General features: G+C 47.4%; 1 protein-coding gene across 1 annotated transcript in view; it reads right to left on the bottom strand.

Annotated features, from left to right (window-relative positions):
• The window catches only part of CFAP54 (cilia and flagella associated protein 54), a 196,912-nt gene that overhangs the window by 140,201 nt on the left and 35,515 nt on the right, over positions 1 to 21,196 (bottom strand). Inside the window, exons 15-17 of the mRNA XM_034774729.1 lie at positions 19,531 to 19,678; positions 18,648 to 18,715; positions 2,861 to 2,989 (exon numbers count right to left, since the gene is read on the bottom strand). Of these exons, the coding sequence (XP_034630620.1) occupies positions 2,861 to 2,989; positions 18,648 to 18,715; positions 19,531 to 19,678 (345 nt within the window). The remainder of the gene's footprint in view (positions 1 to 2,860; positions 2,990 to 18,647; positions 18,716 to 19,530; positions 19,679 to 21,196) is intronic.

The raw sequence follows: 21,196 nt of genomic DNA, 5'->3' as shown, positions 1-21,196 counted from the left end.
GCACACATTAAATGGATTAAAAACTGGTGAACTAATAGGTCTCAAAATGTAATTGTAAACAGTGAATCATCATCGAGCTTGTGTGTTTCCAGTGGAGTCCTGCAGGGATTGGTTCTTAGCCCTATGCTATTTAAAACATTTTATCAACGATCTGGAAGAAAACATAAAATCATCACTGTTAAAGTTTGCAGTTGACACAAAATTTGAGGGGAGTGATAAATAATGAAGAAGACAGGTCCCTGATTCCGAGCAATGTGCATCACTTGGTAAACTGGGCACAAGCAAACAATATGAGTTTTAATATGCCCAAATGTAAATATATACATCTAGGAACAAAGCATGTAGGCCATACTTATACAATGGGGGACTCTCCCCTGGGAAGCAGTGTCTCTGAAAAAAATCAGGGGATTGTGGTGGATAATCAGCTGAACATAAGCTCCTAATGTGATAATGTGACTAGATGAGCTAATGCGATCCAGGGATTCATAAACAGGGGAAACTTAAATAGGAGTAGAGAGGTAATTGTACCTCTATATTTGGCACTGGTAGGACTACATCTGGAATACTGTGTCCAGTTCTGTTGTCCACAATTCTAAAAGGATGTTAATAAATTGGAGAGGGTTCAGAGAAGAGTCACAAGAATGAGTCCAGTGATGGACTCAAGGAGTTCAATTTGTTTAGCTTAACAAAGAGAAGCTTAAGGGGTGACTTGATTACAGTCTATAAGTATCTACAGGGGAACAAATATTGAATAATGGAGTCTTCAATCTAGTGGAGAAAGATATAACATGATCCAACGGCTGGAAGTTAAAGACACATTAAGACTGGAAAAAAGGTGTAAATTTTTAACAGTTGATTAACCATTAATTAACCATTGGAACAATTTACCAAGGGTCATGATAGATTCTCCATCACTGACAATTTTTAAATCAAGATGGGATGTTCTTCTAAAAGATCTGCTCTAGGAGTTATTTCGGGGAAGTTCTATGGTCTGTCTTATACAGGAGGTCAGACTAGTCCAGTGCTGGGCAACCTGCAGGCCATGGCCCGTCAGGGTAATCTGCTGGCAGGCCGCAAAACAGTTTGTTTACATTGACCATCTGCAGGCATGGGCGTCTGCAGCTCCCAGTAGCCGTGGTTCGCCGTTCCCGGCCAATGGAAGCTGTGGGAAGCAGCAGCCAGCACGTCCCTGCGACCCGCGCCGCTGCCCGCAGCTTCCATTGGCCAGAAATGGCGAACCGCGGCCACTGGGAGCTGCAGGCGGCCGTGCCTGCAGATGGTCAATGTAAACAAACTGTCTCGCGGCTCACCAGCAGATTACCCAGACTGGCCGCAGGTTGCCCACCACTGGACTAGATGATCACAATGGTTCCTTCTGGCCTTGGAATCTATGAATCTGTGAAATGGGTGCCACAATTTCCAAGTGTAAACACAGCCTGGGTTTCTAATTTAATCAAATCCCATTGTATTATCTACAAATCTTGTTCTAATTTGTCTTTTTGAATAGAATCATAGAACTGGAAGGGACCTTGAGAGGTCATCTAGTCCAGTTCCCTGCACTCGTGTCAGGACTAAGTATTATCTAGACCATTCCTGACAGGTGTTTGTCTAACCTGCTCTTCAAAATCTTCAGTGATGTAGACTCCACAACCTCCCTAGGCAATTTATTCCAGTGTTTAATCACCCTGACAGTTAGGAAGTTTTTCCTAATGTCCAACCTAAACCTCCCTTGCTTCAGTAGAAACCCATTGCTTCCCATCCTATCCTCAAAGGTTGGGGTGGGGGGGATTTCTCCCTTCTCCCTGCAACAACCTTTTACATACTTGAAAACTGTTATCATGTCTCCTGTCAGTCTTCTCTTTTCCAGACTAAACAAACCCAATTTTTCCAATCTTTCCTCAGAGGTCATGTTTTCTAGACCTTTAATCATTTTTGTCGCTCTTCTTTGGACTCTCTGCAATTTGTCCACATCCTTTCTGAAATGTGGTGCCCAGAACTGGACACAATACTCCAGCTGAGGCCTAATCAGCGCAGATTAGTGCGGAAGAATTACTTCTCCTGTCTTGCTTACAACACTACTGCTAATACATCCCAGAATGATGTTCGCTTTTTTTGCAATGGCATTACGCTGTTGACTCAAATTTAGCTTGTGGTCCACTATGACCACCAGATCCCTTTCCACAGTACTCCTTCCTAGGCAGTCATTTCCCATTTTGTATGTGTGCAACTGATTGTTCCTTCCTAAATGGAATACTTTGCATTTGTCCTTATTGAATTTCATCCTATTTACTTCAGACCACTTCTCCAGCTCTTCCAGATCATTTTGAATTTTAATCCTATTCTCCAAAGCACTTGCAACCCCTCCCAGCTTGGTATCATCCGCAATATTTATAAGTGTACTCTCTATGCCATTATCTAATTCATTGATGAAGATATTGAACAGAACCAGACCCAGAACTGATCTCTGGGGGACCCCACTCATTATGCCCTTCTAGCATGACTGTGAACCACTGATAACTATTTCTGGGAACTGTTTTCCAACCAGTTTTGCACCTACCTTATAGTAGCTCCATCTAGGTTGCATTTCCCTAGTTTATGAGAAGGTTATGTGAGACAGTATCAAAAGCTTTACTGAAGTCAAGATATACCATGTCTACCGCTTCCCCCCATCCACAAGGCTTGTTACCCTGTCAAAGAAAGCTATCAGGTTGGTTTGACACAATTTGTTTTTGACAAATCCATGCTGACTGTTATTTATCAACTTATTGTCTTCTAGATGTTTGCAAATTGATTGCTAAATTATTTGCTCCTTTACCTTTCCGGGTACAGAAGTTAAGCTGATTGGTCTGTAATACTTTACCTTTGTACAATAGGTATCAAGTACTGATTTTCCATCTGGTAAAATGGTCATTAAGCGAGACATGTTCATTCCATTAATTGCTTTTTCAAGATTTTCATAAGCAAAATGTAACTGTTCTGCAGGGCTTTTCTGAAATAAATTTACATACAAATAAACTAAGAGTAGCGCTAACAGCTACATTATATATTATGGCAAGCAAAGTGCAATCATTTTTTGTTGTTGCTATTAAGGTCCAATCATATTCTCCTTAGACAGACAATATTCCCATTGGTTTCACATGCTAATTTTGAAATTTTAAAGTTCAGCCATTTATCAGTTAATGGTAAATATGTATATTCTCATTCACATATAACTAAAAATGTACACGGACAGATTCTCCTGAAATTTTCTAAAACAACATTCAAATCCGCAAAGGCAAATTTCTCAAAATATGTTTACAACAGAGGTGAAATCTCAACCATAAGTTTAGTATTCCCTAGCAGCAGTTTTACAATATTCTATTAAAAAAAAAAAAAAAAAAAAAAAAAGGTTTAAGAAGCAAGCGTTCTAAAGTTAGGATATTGCAGTGTTAAGGATGCTCCCTGTGCATATGCATTCAGATATGGGGCCAGATTTATAAATATATTTAGGCATTTATTTGGATTTTCAAAAGCATCTATGTGCCTAAAGTCATTGATTTCAAGTTAGGCACCTAGGTGCTTTTCAAAATGCCTATTATGTGCCTAAATACCTTTTAAAATCTGGCCCATAGCCCTTAAATTACCTAATGACATATTATATCTCAAATAATACAATATAATACCATATAGCTTTTTGTCCTATAGGGCTTAGTAATGGAACTTGAATGGTCTCTTGATATAGAGTTTTTTTAACATGAAATTTTCTAGATTTCTTTAAAAGAAAAAATGCCATAATCTGGAAGTATTTGCCTGCACAGCACTGCAATGCCCTGAACTGCACAAGGGTGCACTCTGAACAAGGTAAGGGCTTCAGTGAAGTTATGATTCATTCCCACACAACTTACAAAACAGTCGCCTTCAAGGGTCTCACTGAATGAAGCAAGAACCCCATACTGGACATCTTTTATGCTAATTAAATGGATTAAATTTGGTAGATCCCAAAAGAATCAAATTACTAATCCTCTCCAAAATCTTAAAGCTGGTCCCATGCACTGCGATCACACCTGTGGAACTGGATAAGGTCACTTCTCCCTTCCCCTTTTCTCCCTCCCTGCTACTATGCATAGACCTGGGGGGCAGTGCCACTTTAAAACAAGAACACAGACCACCTGTATGAGTTTGCGCCAATGAGCGGATGGGGGGCAGGACAGGGAACAGCTACTGGCAGGTTCGAGGAGAGAACAAAAGAAAAGGCAGAGGAGAAGCAGGGGCACTGAGCTGGGGCAGAGACTGAGACAGGATGCAGAATTGGAATCAGGAGCTGGTTGGAGGAGAATGAGCTGCTTGCAAAAAGGGACTCTCACAGATGCACAACCTGGAGCTAACAGGATGGCTGCAATCACACTGCAAGACCCACCAGTTTGAGCTCACAATGCAGGTGCCAGTATCAGGAGCTAACTCTGACCCCCTAGAAGGGACGGTTGTTGTTTGTACAGAGACATGTGGCTGGGACCCAGGACTCCTACTCAATCCAGGGAACCCCTACTTTACAAGTGCATCACGAATAGGATTTGGGAAGTTTAAGAAGGAACCCTTGGGGACAATGTTGGGAAGCCGGCTACATGATGAGGAGGTGCTCCCAAGAGAGGGTAGCTTTAAACAGGGGACCATGATGGTGCGGGATCAAACCCTGCAGGGACAATCACTAGGCCCAACACCCAACTGGGAACAATCCAGATTCATCAGCAAGTGTCTGATCGTTCACATCAACTTCAATGGTGTGTGGATGGACACGAGTTTCCAGGGGAGTTCTATGGCACTGGCAGCCATAGGACATATCAACTCCTCCCAACAACTGGGTTTGGCTAGTTGCTGGGAATGGACTCAGCATTCCCTATGTTGGGTACATGCTTGCCAATGTACAACTAGACTCTGAGACACTTTGCCAACAGGGGATCACTGTAAGTGAAACTGATAACCACACCCTGCCCCCTGTTGTTCTATGCATGTACCTGCTCCATTACTGCTATAATGAACTTCTAAAGGCACTGCAAGGTCATTAACCCTGGATACCCTGCAGGGAAAAGGGTGTGGTAGAACACCAATAGAGAAATACAGAAGTACCAATGCTTCCCCAACATGCATGGAAAGGCTAAGATCTGGGATACTCACCCTCTGAGAATAGAACCAGATACCAAGACTGTCCTCATGTGTAAGACAAAGACTGATGTAAAGGCAAAGATTATAACACCCCAGTAGAACCCTACCCTGACACCAGTGCAAACCTGATCATGGTGGCCTGTAGCTTGGCCACTGTCAAGAAAGGGGTGCTGTTAGGAGAGTCCTGAACCAAGCCCATCAGCCCATAAGATTGTACCACAATCAGGGCATTGCACAGGTCCTCTGCCTTGACTAGGCAGCTGTGGCAATTCCCAACGAGAGACCAGAGGCTGGGAATGCACCTATTGCCTTGCAGAGTAGCATTAGCGAAGGTTCAGGAGGCCTGGCTACAGGAGATAGATATGGGCAATGAGGAGATTACCACAGAACAGAGAAAGCATCTGACTTGGAAACATTCTGCCACCTTCTCCAAGCACCTGGCCAACTTTGGGTGTGTGACCCTGTGATGGGCTGTCCACCCTACACAAGGTTTTAAGGGGTTTAGGTGGCTAGGTGGGCCAATTAACGCCATAGACTGCATCTGGAAGAGGAGCCAGGGAACAAGAATTAATTAGAGATAAAATTCAGCTGGATAGAAACACGAGGAGCCTGTATAAAGCCCAGTAGCTGGGACTAGAAGGGAGCTGCGGAGAGAAAGAGGCTGCAGTCACTCTCAGGGTGAGAGAAGGAAAGATAGGAAGTAGCCCGGGTATACAGCAGTAAGGTTCAATCTTGTTGTAGTGTCTCTGGACTGGAACCCAGTGTAGAGGGCGGGCCTGGGTTCCCCTACCAGCCACTGGGCAATGGTGTCATTAAGGGGCAGTGAGAGGAAAGACTGCCTGGAACAGCGGGTCCCAAGAAACTTTGATACCTTGGAAGGGATGGACTACAGTGACTAGAAGTAGTCAAGTCTGAAGACAGTAGACTGACAGAATGAACAACTGCACGCGGGACGTCGGCCTGGCAAAGCTAATGCCCAGACATGGCCAGAAGGAGGCGCTCTACAGTGAGTAGAGCACCCTCTGACAGACTCATATCCAGCATCTGATTGCCACCAACCACTCCCTGATCCAAGAGAGGTTCCAGATGGTCCCACTTGCCTTATATCAACCAATAAAAGAGATGCTCAATGAAATGAAAGAAACAGGTATTATCAGAGAAAGCTACAGTCCATGGACTGCCCCCATTGTCCTGGTAAAGAAAAAAAAAGAGAGGGAAACTCCGCTTCTCTGTGGACTAATGGAAACTCAACCAAGTTATGTATAAGGACCACTCCCCTACACAGAGGAAGCATTGACTGCCCTTAAATACGCCTCCCTATTCTCCATCATTGAGCTAGCTTGTGGGTATTGGCGGGTACCAATGACATCAGAGGACCAGGGAAAAAATGGCCTTCATTACCCCCATAGGACTCTATGAATTCATGCACAGGCCATTTAGCCTCTGCAACACTCCAGGAACATTCCAACAGCTGGTGGAGCATTGCCCGGGTAGTGAGAAAAAAATGGTTATTTACCTGCTGTTGTGCACATATGTATTCCGCTGCTGATGGTGTTTGTGTACCTAGGGCACTCAACTCAGAGACTTTTGCCAGCAGTAACACTAAGTGACACATGCACCCCATCTCTCCTCATGGTCTCAGGCAAGGGCAGAAAAGGGGTGTGGCTGCCACCTCCCTCTCTTTTCCTTTGCACCACTGTATGTCATGACCAAGGTAGCGGGAAAGATGAAAGGACTGTGGAATGTATAGGTGCACTACACATCTCGAAGAACAACAGTTAAAAATAAGTAATTATTTTTTCTCCTTTAAGTCATTGTGCACCTATACATTCCACTACAGGTGATTCATCAGCCCCTTAGAGGTAGAGGGCCTTCAGATCATCTGAACAGAAATTGTAATGCCGATTTGCCAAAATTGACATAGTTACAAGAGGTTTGAGTGATGGCATAATGAGCTAAAAAATATGTACAGATGACCATGTTGCTGCCTTGCAGATATCAGCTATGGGAACATTGCTCAGAAAGGCTGATGAAGTTGACTGAGCCCTGGTGGAGTGAACCATTATGCTCAGTGGAGGAGAAACTTGAGCAAGATTGTAGTAGAGCTTAATGCAATCAGAAATCCAATGTGAGATTCACTGAGTTGACACTACATAGAGCCTGGGAGAAGTCCTGAAGGATGTAGTGCAGTCAGGTAGCATGCCAAATCTCCATGAACATCGAAGGTATGAAGTATTTCTTCAGCTTTAGAAGAATGGGGTTTCAGAAAAAAATCACTGGCAAATTAATAGTTTGATTCATTTGGAAATCTGGCACTACCTTAAGCATAAACTTAAGGGGTAGCTTAAGGGAAATCTTGTCTGTCAAAAACTATGAAAGGAGGATCACCTAAGAGAGCATGAAGTTCTGAAATCCCCATAGCAGAATTGATTGCCACCTGAAAAGCTGTTTTCATAAACAATAGTGAGGTTGTAGCTATAGGCTTGAAGGGGGGTGGTTCCTATGAATTTGATGAGGATTACACTGAGATCCCATACAGGTATAGGATCAGTCACAGGATGGTAATTGTTGAGTAGACCTTTCAAGAATTGGGAAATGAGAGGGTAAGAGAAAATGGAAAACCCATTTACTTGCAGCTGTAACACAGAAATGGAAGCCAGGTGACCTCTCAAAAAACTAACTGAAAGGTCTGGTGATTTCAGGTGCCAACATACAGTCTAGCATATACATAACTTCCATGTGATAAATGTTGAGAACGTGTCCAAATTGAAAAACTCTTCCACTTTGCTACATACATGGCTCTAGTGTATTCTTTTCTGCTGATCATCAAGATGGTCTGAACCACTTGGGTGCACAGTTTCTCCTGAGAATTCAACCAGAGATCATCCATGCATAAAATGGAGAGATTGGAGGTTAGGATGTAGAGACTTGCCTTGGTTCTGGGACAGAAGATCTTCAACTAGTGGTAAAATTATTGGCAACTGGACAGAAAGCTGATGTAGGGCCAGGAATCAATATTGTCTTAGCCACACCCATACAATAAAAATCAATGTTCTTCTGTTTCTTTTCAGCTTCCTTAACACCCTCAGAATGAGAGGAACTGGAGGGAATGCATGTAGGAGATGACTGGATCATGGAAGAAGAAAGGCATCCATGATGGAACTCAGACTGTGGCCTGCCTTGAGCAAAATCTCGTGCACTTGTTGTTCAGGTTGGTCGCAAACCAGTCTATTGCTGGGTTCCCTGAGTGGTGGGAGTTCTGAAGGAGAATGGTCCTTCCTGATTGACCACTCATGTTGATGTACAAAAACCCTGCTGATGGAATCTGCAACTGTGTTTCTCACTCCTGGAAGGTGAAAAGCCTTCAGAGAAACATAATGAATGAATAAATTCCACATGAGGGTTGCCTCCTGGCACTGTTGAGGTGATCTTGCACCTCTCTGCTTGTTAAGATAAAACATGGCGGAGGTGTTGACTTTAAGAATTTGTAGCACATAGTTCTCGATGGTAGACAAACATCTTGCTGGCCTGAAGAACAGCTCAGACCTCTAGCACATTCATATGGAGCGAAACTTCCTGGCATGATCAAAGAGTTTGTTTCTGGAGTTGACCAAAATGGGCTCCCCAGACTTTGGTATATGCATCTGTTACACTGGTCTACAATTTTTGAGAAGTCGGCTGCTTCAGAGATAAAATGTGCTATTTATTATGTATTTTGATGTGCTGAATTCCAATATGACAATTAAAACAACTGTTTTCTAAGATATTTAAGTTTTTATATTCTATGTCTATGTATGTTGTGTAGATAGTAGAGTTTTAATCATAAATTGTAAACCTAGGTCTTTTCATGTGTTTATGGTTGCTTTACATGATAATATTTCACTTGTCCTGTTTATGTAACACTTTAAAAATCAGCAAAAGGGTTATATAAATAAAAATTATTATGAAACAAAAGGCAAAAAACTATTATGTACATAGTTTAGTCCTATTCAGTGTCTACTCGGCGCTTCTTGGCTTGTCTCTTGTATTCATTAAATGGAGCATCTCTTGTCACTGTCCTGCAATAGTCTGCAAGCATTGATGGGCTCCATTTGCCCTGATAGCGTTTCTCCATTGTTGCAATGTCCTGGTGAAATCACTCGCCGTGCTCGTCGTTCACTGCTCCGCCGTTCGGTGGAAAAAAATCTAGAGGAGAGTGCAAAAAATGTATCTTTAGTGACATGTTGCAACCAAGGCTTTTGTATGCCTTGAGGAGGTTTTCCACCAACAACCTGTAGTTGTCTGCCTTGTTGTTTCCAAGAAAATGTATTGCCACTAACTGGAAGGCTTTCCATGCCGTCTTTTCCTTGCAACACAGTGCATGGTCAAATGCATCATCTCAAAGAAGTTCACGAATCTGAGGACCAACAAAGACACCTTCCTTTATCTTAGCTTCACTTAACCTTGGAAAATTTCCACGGAGGTACTTGAAAGCTGCTTGTGTTTTGTCAATGGCCTTGACAAAGTTCTTCATCAGACCCAGCTTGATGTGTAAAGGTGGTAACAAAATCTTCCTTGATTCAACAAGTGGTGGATGCTGCACACTTTTCCTCCCAGGCTCCAATGACTGTTGGAGTGGCCAATCTTTCTTGATGTAGTGGGAATCTCTTGCACGACTATCCCAGTCACAGAGAAAACTGCAGTACTTTGTGTATCCAGTCTGCAGACCAAGCAAGAGAGCAACTCTCAAATGGCCACAAAGTTGCCACGGATGTTGGTCATAGTTTATGCACCTCAAAAGTTGTTTCATGTTGTCATAGGTTTCCTTCATATGGACTGCATGACCAACTGGAATTGATGGCAAAACATTGCCATTATGCAGTAAAACAGCTTTAAGACTCGTCTTCGATGAATCAATGAACAGTCTCCACTCATCTGGATCGTGAATGATGTTGAGGGTTGCCATCACACCATCGATGTTGTTGCAGGCTACAAGATCACCTTCCATGAAGAAAAATGGGACAAGATCCTTTTGATGGTCACGGAACATGGAAACCCTAACATCACCTGCCAGGAGATTCCACTGCTGTAGTCTGGAGCCCAACAGCTCTGCCTTACTCTTGGGTAGTTCCAAATCCCTGACAAGGTCATTCAGTTCACCTTGTGTTCTGAGGTGTGATTCAGAGGAGGAGGAGAAGAGAAAATGTGGGTCCTGTGACATTGATGGTTCAGGACCAGAAGTTTCATCCTCTTCCTCTTCCTCGTCTGACTCAAGTGAGAATGATTCTGGTGCATCAGGAACGGGCAATACTTCTCCGTGGGGTACTGGACGTATAGCTGATGGAATGTTTGGATAATGCACAGTCCACTTTTTCTTCTTTGACACACCTTTCCCAACTGGAAGCATCATGCGGAAGTAACAATTGCTGGTATGATCTGTTGGCTCTCTCCAAATCATTGGCACTGCAAAAGGCATAGATTTCCTTTTCCTGTTCAACCACTGGCGAAGATTTGTTGCACAAGTGTTGCAGCATATGTGTGGGGCCCACCTCTTGTCCTGATCTCCAATTTTGCAGCCAAAATAAAGGTGATAGGCTTTCTTAACCATAGTGGTTATACTGCGCTTTTGTGATGCAAAAGTCACTTCACCACAAACATAGCAGAAGTTATCTGCACTGTTCACACAAGTATGAGGCATCTCTGCTCACTTTGGCTAAACAGAAATGTGTCCCTTTGCAAAATCAAACACTGACAAATAAGAGAGCACGACACTGTATGATTTCTAGAGCTGATATAGGGCAATTTGTTAGCAGAGTGATGTAAGCTTCGTTATGATTGCATCATCCATGACTTCTAGGAATAACATGATGCAATTCATATCATGTATGATGCAATACCAGCTTCAGATTGCATCATTCATTGTTTTGCCTAAAAAGCAAGTACTGTCCAAACCCAGTCATAGATTTATTCATTGATCCAGTCAAAGATGTATATTTTAGTCATTTCTGGTTTAAATTGAGATCCCTTCCCTTTATAACTCACTTATCCTCCGCCATTCCCAAGTCAAGGGTCATATATACTGACCCAATAGCATATCTTGAAAACTAGAGCCAATCAACAATTTTAAGCATCATTTTCGTTCTCAGTGATCCAGAATTAGTAAAGTTTGACTACATTTATTTCAGAAGCATTTTGGCTGTAGAGCAGTGTTATCAGAGTTATATTCAGTTTTGGGGACAAAAACGGACCTCTTTGGCATACATAATGGGGATTCAGACACAAAATCAAGAGACTGAAGCATTCGTGCAGAAACACAAATCCACAAGTCCAAAGAGTGGTTGGATGGACAACATACCTAATAGATCCAGACAGGGCCGGCTCCAGGCACCAGGCACCCAAGCACATGCTTGGGGCGGCACCTGGTAAGGGGCGGCGGGGGGAGCGCGGCGTGGCATTCCGCGGGGGGGGGGGGGCGGGCTCCAGGCGGGGGGGGGTGGGGGGGGGGGCCGGGGGGGGCGCGGCGGGGGGGGGGGGGGTTCCGGCGACGCTCGGCGCAGGGGCGGCGCTTTTTTTTGCTGCTTGGGGCAGCAAAAAAGCTAGAGCCGTCCCTGGATCCAGACCTATAGACAGTGAAGTTGAAGTCTGGCATGCAGAGTTACGTATCGGCATGGGGCTATGTAACCCAAGAGCTGAAAGCTAACATGCACTGTTGTCTTAAGGTTGGAATTGAGGCTTCCAGAAAGGAAAGCTATGGATTGATACCTTCCCTTTAGAAGGTAAGTTATGGCGGTCCTGGCAATGAGGTCTGCTCCAATGAAGGTTACGCACTGTGTTGGTTGTAATTGTGATTTGTCCAAATTTTGTTCTCCCATCTGGGCCTGAAACTGTCATCTTATGACTAGGATGCAGTTTTGCACCTAGTCACTTGATGCTCCACAAAAGGACAGTTACCTGTTCCATAACTGGCATTCTTCGAGATGTGTTACTAAGGTGTATTCCACAGTAGGTGTGCATGCTCACCACGTGCACCGGTGCCGGAAGTTTTTCCCTTAGCAGTACCCGTACTGGGGGAGTGCCACTGCGACCCCTTGAGTGGCGCCTCTATACCACGCTATAAAGGGGAGCTGCGCACTCTCCCCACCCTCGGTTCCTTCTTGCAGGACAACTCCAACAGAGGGGAAGGGCGGGATGTGGAATACACCTGAGCGACACATCTCGAAGAACGCAAGTTACGGAACACGTAACTGTCCTTTCTTCTTCAAGTGATTGCTCATATGTATTCCACAGTAGGTGATTCCAAGCTATCCCTGTTGGAGGTGGATAGGAATTCACAATAGACCGGGACGGAGTATCGCCCTGCCGAACCCGGCGTCACCCTAGAGTGGGAAATGATCGTGTAATGCGAAGGGAACGTGTGAATTGAGGCCCAAGTGGCCGCTCTACAAATGTCTTGGATCGGGACATGGGCTATGAAGGCAGCTGATGAGGCCTGAGCCCTTGTTGAGTGTGCCCTAACAATTGGTGGCGGGGGAACCCCTGCCAGGTCATAGCACATGCGTATACACAAGGTAATCCAGCAGGAAAGACACTGGGTGGAGATAGGTTGCCCCTTCACCCGCTCAGCCGAGGCAACAAAAAGCTGTGAGGATTTCTGGAATGGTTTGGTCCGATCCAGGTAAAATGCAAGCGACAAGGTTCTCACAGTTCCATCCCCGATACTGGCTTCCCTTCAGTGGTGTGGAGGTGGCGTTCCTCATTGGAGGAATGGGGTTTAGGACAGAGCATGGGGAGAAAGATGTTCTGATCCATATGGAAGGTGGAGACCACCTTCGGGAGGAACACCGGGTGTGGGCGAATCTGGACCTTATCCCTGTGGAACACCATATAGGGGGGTTCCGAGATCAAGGCCCTGAGTTCCGAGACACGGCGGGCCAACGTGATTGCTACAAGGAAGGCCACCTTCCATGAGAGGTGAGACCAGGAACACGTGGCCAGGGATTCAAAGGAAAGACCCGTGAGTTGTGACAAAACCAAGTTCAGGTCCCATTGTGGCATGGCGGGGGGGGGGGGGGGAAGACGGGTCTAGCGTATGGGAACGAACGGTCAAGGTCCTTCAGGAAGCGGGAGGTAATAGAGTGGGAGAAGACCGAGTGCCCTTGCACTGGCGGGTGGAAGGCCGATATGGCCGCTAGGTGTACCCTGACTGAGGTGGGTGCCAGTCCTTGGGTCCTAAGGGATAGGAGGTAGTCCAGGATAAGCTGGAGAGGTGCGGAGGAGGGGGAGACTCCCCGCTCACTCGCCCACTTGGAGAACCTGGACCACTTCGCCATGTTTGTACGGTGCGTGGACGGCTTCCTGCTTTCCAGGAGGACCCGCCTTACCTGCTCCAAACACCTGCTTTCCTCCTCGTCTAGCCACAGAGCAACGACACTGTCAGGTGGATCGTGGCTAGTTTGGGATGGAGGAGGTGGCCCCCATCCTGGGAGAGGTGGTCCGGGCGAAGCGGCAGCGTCCTCGGGGGGGCCACCAAGAGGCGAAGGAGGGTCCCGTACCAGTGTTGCTGGGCCCACGCCAGGGCTATGAGGATGACTCTCGCCTTGTTTGCTTTTACCTTTTGCAGGACTTTGTCGATGAGGGGGAACGGTGGGAAAGCGTAAAGGAGCCGGCCCGACCACCGCAGGAGGAACGCATCAGAGATCGCGCCCCTCCCCATCACTCCCTGGAGCAGAACTGGGGGCAATGACAGTTCTGGCAGGTTGCAAAGAGATCGACCTGGGGAACTCCCCACTCTCGGAAGAGTCGGTGAGCAACCTCTAAGTAGAGCGACCACTCTTACTGGGGGGGAGAAGATCCTGCTGAGGCGATCTGCTTGCATATTGTGGACGCCCGGGAGGTGTACGGCCCTCAGGAAGATATCGTGGGCTATACAGAACTCCCATAGGCTCAGGGCTTCTCGGCAGAGGGCTAGGGAGTGAGTCCCGCCTTGCCTGTTGATGTAGAACATGGCGGCGGTGTTGTCCGTGAGATCCCTCACCAGCTTGCCGCAAAGGTGCGTGTGAAAGGCCATGCACCCCAACTGTACTGCCCTGAGCTCTTTGACATTTATGTGAAGGGACAAGTCTGGGATCGACCATGTCCCGTGGGTTTGTATGTTTCCTGTGTGGGCTCCCCAATCCAGGTCCAATGCGTCGGTCACCAAGTCTACAGATGGGCTGGCATCCCAAAAGGGAACCCCTTGCAGCATATTGCTCGGGCAACACCACCACTGAAGGGAAGCCAGTATCGGGGATGGAACCGTGAGAACCTTGTCCAGTCCGTCCCAGGCCTGAGAGAATTGGGAGGCTAGCCAGAGTTGGAGGGGCCTCATTTGGAGTCTGGCATGGCGGACCACGTACGTACCATGCCACCATGTGGCCCAGAATTCGAAGGCACGCTCTCACCGTTGTCACCGGGAAAGCCGTGCCGAGGTGATGAGATCTCTCAGGGCCTCGAACCTGTCTAGTGGGGGAGAGGCTGTGGCCCTCGAAGAGTCCAGCAGCGCCCCAATGAACTCTATGCACTGAACTGGAACTAAGGTTGATTTGGTCTCATTCACCACTAGGCCGAGACCGGCGCATGTCAAGAGGAGCAGCTCCACGAGTCTTTACCTCTGAATGCGAGTCGCCCTTGAGAAGCCAATCGTCCAGGTATGGGAAGATCTGTACCCCCTCCCGCCTGAGGTACGCCGCTACCACAGCCATACACTTTGTGAAAACCCTGGGTGCCATGGATAGGCCAAATGGAAGGACCGCAAAGTGGTAGTGGTCCAGCCCCGCTAGGAAGCAGAGGAAGCGCCTGTGCCCCTCGAAAATATGGATGTGAAAGTACGCGTCCTGGGGGTCCAGGGAGGGGATAATAGAGGCCAGGGACACCATGCAGAACTTGGAGCGGGCCAGAAAACTGTTTAGGCACGGATGGGCCTGAGGTCCACTTTGGCCTTCGGGATCAGGAAGTACCGGGAGTAGAACCCTTTGCCTGGAATTCTACTGGTTCTCTTTCCACCATCCCCAGGTTCAGTACGCAATCCACCTCCTGCCCCAGAAGGTGGGTATGCTCCGGGTTCCCCGGGTGAGGGCGGGTGGTTTGGAGGGGGTGAGGTGAACTGCAACATGTAGCCCTTGGAAATGGTGCTGAGGACCCACTGGTCTGATGTTATACGGGACCACGCCGTGCGGAAGGCAGACAAACGGTTGCAGGACACAAACTTTATTAATCAGGGGGGTCTCCCTGGCAACTGGCCCGGGGCCCCCCTGCAAATAGTCAAAACCACCTCTTTCCCTGCCTCTTGCCCTTAGAGGGCCCAGGCTGCGGGGCGGAGTGGGACTGTCACTGAGACCAGCGTTTTTGGTCTCTCGGTCTCTTATACGGGGGCTTGTATCTGCTCCTCACAGGTTGAGCCGACGGTTACGGTTTGGCCTTGTCCTTAGCTGGAGGGACGTAGAGGCCCAAGGTCTGCAGGGTGGTACGGGAATCCTTCATCCCATGCAGCCTGACATCCGTCCACGAAGAGCGCTTTCCCATCAAACGGGAGGTCTTGCATAGGGGATTGGGCCTCCGTCGACAGTCCAGACAGGAGGAGCCACAACACCCTGCGCATGGAAATCACTGAAGCCATCGAGCGGGCTGCAGTGTCAGCTGCGTCCGAAGCCGCTTGCAGGGCCGCTTTCACCGCTGCCACCCCCTCTTCCATCAGGGCCTTAAAGTCCTTCCTGTCCAGGTCTGGAGAAGAGGCTCAAATTTAGGCAGAGACTCCCACAAGCTAAAGTCATATCTGCTCAGCGCGGCCTGGTGGTTGGCTATCCTGAGTTGGAAACTTGCCGAGGAATAAATTTTTCTACCAAAGGAGTCCAGTCGTCTGGCGTCCTTATTTTTGGGGAAGGCACGGGCTGGCCTTGTCACTGTCTGTGGTTTACCGACTCTACCACAAGTGAGTTAGGTGCCGGGTGGGAATAGAGGTACTCATGGTCCTTGGCCAGCACAAAGTACTTCCTTTCAGCCTTCTTGGAGATTGGGGCCAAGGAGCCGGGAGTTTGCCACAGCGTGTTGGAAATGTTGGCTACACCCTGGTGCAAGGGCAGAGCCACGCAGCCCAGTGCCAAGGGGGACAACACGTTAAAGAGGGAATCGGAAGGGCCCTCCATTTCCTCGGCCTGCAGCTGGAGGCTGAATGTCACCCTCAGCGCCTTAAAGTCCTCCTGAGGGATTGATGGCGGGTGCGCCGTTATGGTGTCGTCCGGTGCCGGGGAAAGGGCCGGCACAGAGCCATGGGCCTTGGCCAGTACCGGCGGGTCGAGCCCCAGATCAGAGTCCGGGCGCAGGTCCGCCGACTCGTGGCCCGCCGATCTGTCTCTAAGACGGCCAGACGAGGCTGATGGGGCCTGAGACGCTCCGGCGACCGAGCAGGCCCCCGTCTGGGCGGCCATTGGCAGCCACGGTGCCCACTGGCACCTCTGACCCGGCTGAGGGCCCAGTAGCGGTAGTTGCCCCGGCTGGGCCTCGTGGGCCAGGGATGGGCGGCTGGGTGCCGAGGCCGAAGTCACTGTCAAGCGCACGATCTCACGGGAACGGTATGAGCGGCGGTGCCTGCGATGTTGCCTTCCTCGGTACCTGGGCCTCGATGTCGAGGACCAGTACCCGTCCAAAGTGCTACTTCGGTACCCATGATGGTGGCGGGAGCTCCGGTGCCCCGGTGCCGAGTCATCGCGAGGGGAATCCTGACTGCGACGTCTAGTTGAGCGGGAACTAGAACGAGAACAACGAAGTCTATCCCATCGAGAACAGCTGCGGTAGTCACGTCGCGAAGGGAAACGTTCCTGGCCCCTCTCTCAATGCCTGTGCTCGCTGGCAGGTGGCATAGAGGGTCCCTAAGACTCCCGTGCGGGTGGTGACCGGGATGGCCTGGTCGGCGTCGAGGGAGGGCGCAAGCTGCTGGATGATCGGTCACTGCGCGCCGAGCAGTGCGGGGAGCGGCCCTCGGAGCAGGAACTGCGACCCGAAGGAGAGGTCTGATGGGCGCCCAGTACTGACCAGACACTAAAAATCCAGTTACTGGAGTGACTGCAATCAGCATCCCTGCTGCTGGGGCGGGGGGGCGAAGAGCAGCTGCTGTTGCCTGGAGGAGATGCTCAGCTGCTGATGGAGAGAACTGGCTCCCGGCCCACTAGCTTCAGCAGAGAGGTAGGTACTAGTGCAGTGCCACTGCCACCACCCGGGGGGGATCCTGTCCATCTCCTCCTCTGCATCCCCCCTCAGCTTGTGCCCTGATTGCCCCCACCTCAGCCCCCCCCTCCGGGGACTTCCCCCGCTCCACCCTGCCATGCCCCAATTGCCCCCAGCCCCTCGCTCCTTCTCTGAGCCAGAGCCTTGCTGCTGTAGCCCGATTGGGCAGGCAGTCTCCATGTCAGTTCCACCCAGCCTAGCTCTGCAGGTGGCAGGTGAGTCCCAGGGGTGGGGGAAGCAAGCTACGGAGGGGGGGAGAGCAAGCAACAGTGTGCGGGGAGAGGAGCGAGTGGGGGTGGGGCCTCATGGGAAGAGGCAGGGCAGGGGAAGGTCAGGGATGTCCAGTTTTCAGCAATTAGAAAGTTGCCAACCGCTGGCAAAGGAGAAGCAGCAGCACTGGGCTGGGGCAGAGACTGAGAAACCCCAGAATGCTGGGGTACAGTCACAACTAGGAGCTGCTAGGAGAGGAACCAGCTGTTTGCAAAAGGGGATTCTTACAGACATGCAGCCTGGAGCTGACAGGACAGCTGAGACCACACCAAAAGACCAATCAGTTTGCCCTCACAACACAGGTGTCAACACAGGTTATACTGATGTGGCTGGTTTGTAGTTGGCATGGGACAGAGTCCGTGTGTGGGTGGGGACCATTTTGCTGTATGCTATACCAAGGAAGTCTGTGTAGCCCCTGTTAAAGATCGTGGCCTGGGTCTGTTCCTGGCTCTGCCTGGGTTAGATAAAAGTGTTATTCTATTGTTAATTGTGGTGCTTGCTAACTCTGAGCTCCTAGGAGGGAGGGTTGATTTTTGTGCAAAGATATGTGGTTCGGACCTGGGACCCCTATCCCAACACTGGGAATCCCCACCTGACACACCACTATGTGCAGCTATGTTTGGAGGAGCAACTGAGAAATTGTTTCGCAAGTCCATCCCACATGTTAAGGCCTGCTCTGACTGCAGCACAACAGAGAGAGTACAATGGAAATAAGTATGGACATGGTATAAAGGAAGAATGAGCTTTAGCACAAAATATTTTTCAGATCACAAAGGACTGTACAAGGTCAGAAAAAAAAATAACTTCTCTGGATTTACATGATGAAGATTTGAAGTATCTACAATTTTTCTCTGCTCTAGCATATCTGTGCAAAATGTTTCAACTTCATAAAATTAAATACTACATTTTATAGGAATGTTTCTAACTTTAAAATGTTTAGAAAGGGACATGCACTATACTTTCTGAAAATATTATGCAAGTGGCAAAGAATTTTATATTACCTTCAGAATTTCAGGAATGTCACAGATATGAGTTTGCGAAGGTAATACTGATTCACTTCTTTCTCCTGCTGGATAAGAAAAAAAAAGTAAAATGAAAATGAAAATCAACTGCACTGAATTTATAACACTAATAATAATGGACTAGTTCTATTAATAACTGAAGACCTTGGAAATAGTAGTTTTCTAGCACTTGACTGTGAGATTAATCATATTGTTTTGATTATTGCACATTTGTAATGCTCTAAAACAGGGGTCGGCAACCTTCAGCACGCAGCCCATCAGGTTAATCCACTGGTGGGCCGCGAGAGATTTTTTTTACGTTGACCATCCGCAGGCGTGGCCCCATGGAGCGCCCAGTGGTTGCAGTTCACCGTTCCTGGCCAAAGGGAGCTGCGGGAAATGGCTACCTTTTTGGCTTTCTGTCTCCTTCTCACTGGCTACTTCTCAGAGCTATGTCTCACAAACAGACATACCTCCATCGAGCAAAATCCAGAGAAACTCTTCTGCCCCCATATCTCAGTTTCTGACTGGCCTTGCATATGGCCTGTGTTTTGGGTGGTGGCTCGTATTGTCTCCAGCTATCTTACTCCATAAAGAAGCTTAACTGCTCCTTCCATTTATCCTGAATGAAGGGCATCTGTCACACTCACCAACTTAGGTCTAAAACATTTATATTTTATAGCATTTATTTAAAATAAAATCAAGCATGCTGCCATCACCAACCAACCAAAACAAATAAATATATTTGAAAACCTCTCTCAGACTTCAATTCAGAAAATGACCAACAAAAAAGAAAACTGATTAGCAAATTATATATTGTATTTAGATATTCCTTCCATACCTACTTCCAATAACACTCCTATTATCTTGCTGAACATTTTACCTGTTTTTGCAGATTTATTTGCACAGTCAGCTATGTTCTCCAATATCGCAGTCAGGCGTAATGTGACCTCTGCAAGTACTACAACATTAGCATCTACTATGTTACTGCTGTGAATTACTTCATTTATTATCCAAAGTATATGAACCCACTAGAAGAAAAATATATAAAGCAAGAATCTTAAAACAGTTTGAAAAACTGAATACAAAATATTCATATTTATGTATTCCAAACACTGATGATTTTTTGCACTCCAAATTGTTTAGAGACACTTGTAGATTGATCATAACACATGGAATATGATAGTACTTGGCCCTTGTGAAAAAAGAGCACAAAGTAGGGAGGAAATGCCTTGCATCTCCCCCTGCCCCATGTACCTGCACAAGAGTTAGGCAAAATATAGGCCTTAATAGTCCTCATAGGAACATTAATTTATCAGTTATGTGTAGTAACTTGCTTTGTTTTTCCAAGTTACAACACTTAGTACTTTCACTTTTCCATGATTCCTCCTACATTCCTTCAGATCACAAAGTTCTTTTGTTTGTTTTTTGCTTTTGTTTTTTACTTTGCAGATGTTCTGCATGGGGCACCTATTGTACTATATGTTGGTATGACAAGATGCCAAATCCCATAGCAGATTTCATCAGGTGCATAGAATTTGGAAGCAGTCATTGTAAGGAAAACAGTGATTGTCACCTTTTAGGCATGGAAGCCATGAAAGCATATGATCCAAAGTTGTTTGTGCCCCTCAGTGATACTTAGATCGGATGAGCTCCTTAACCCCACTCCAGTTCCTTTAAGCTAGGTAAAAGGGATGGAGCAGCATAAAGGAGTTCTAAAAACCCCAATACTCCTTGCCTGGCCACAGAAAACGACAGCCATAAAGCTGCTGTCCAAAGATCCCCTCTGAAGCCCTGATGTACTTGGGGAGAGAAGGGTGCCTGGGGCAGGGTCACAGGGCTATAGATATTCTTGGTAGTGTTGCTGTCCACAGGTCAGCCCCAGGAGGCTGGCATAACACATACAGGCTCCCAGGAGTCTGTGTTTCATTATAGCAGGGGCCTCTTCAGCCTTTGGAGCAGCCCAAGATCAAGCTAGCTCAAAGCCATCTCTGCCCTCCCACCTTTCCACAACCTCCTTTCCCCTGAGCTACAAGTTCTCTGCTGCACCAAGAGGGTACATCTACTCTGCAAAAAAACAATAAACCCACAGCTGCACGTTTCAGAGTCTGGCTCAACTGACTCGGGCTTGTGCTATGGGGCTAAAAATAGCAGTGTAGACATTCCTGCTCAGGCTGAAGCCAGGGCTCAGGAAATCAGCAAGATGGATTTGTCTTAGAATGCAAGCTCCAGGCCAAGCAGAAACATCTACACTGTTATTTTTAGCCCGGTAGTGCAAGCCCAAGTCAGCTGACCCAGGCTCGGCGACTCACTGCTGCGAGGTTGGGTTTTTAAGTGTAGACATGGGTATTTTTGTGCAGAGGCACATCACAAAACCTCACCCTACAGTATTTGGGGGATTTCCTTGAATCTTATGTCTTTTCCTTTCAATAATAATAAGAATATTTGTATGGGAAGTGTTTCCCCTAACACTGTGTACCCAACCACCTTGAACAATCTATTATTTTCATTTTGTCTGATTATCCCACGATAACAGACTGGACTTCACA

Source organism: Trachemys scripta, chromosome 1 (assembly GCF_013100865.1).
Source record: "Trachemys scripta elegans isolate TJP31775 chromosome 1, CAS_Tse_1.0, whole genome shotgun sequence".
NCBI lineage: Eukaryota > Metazoa > Chordata > Testudines > Emydidae > Trachemys > Trachemys scripta.
This window is presented reverse-complemented; position numbering and strand designations above follow the sequence as displayed.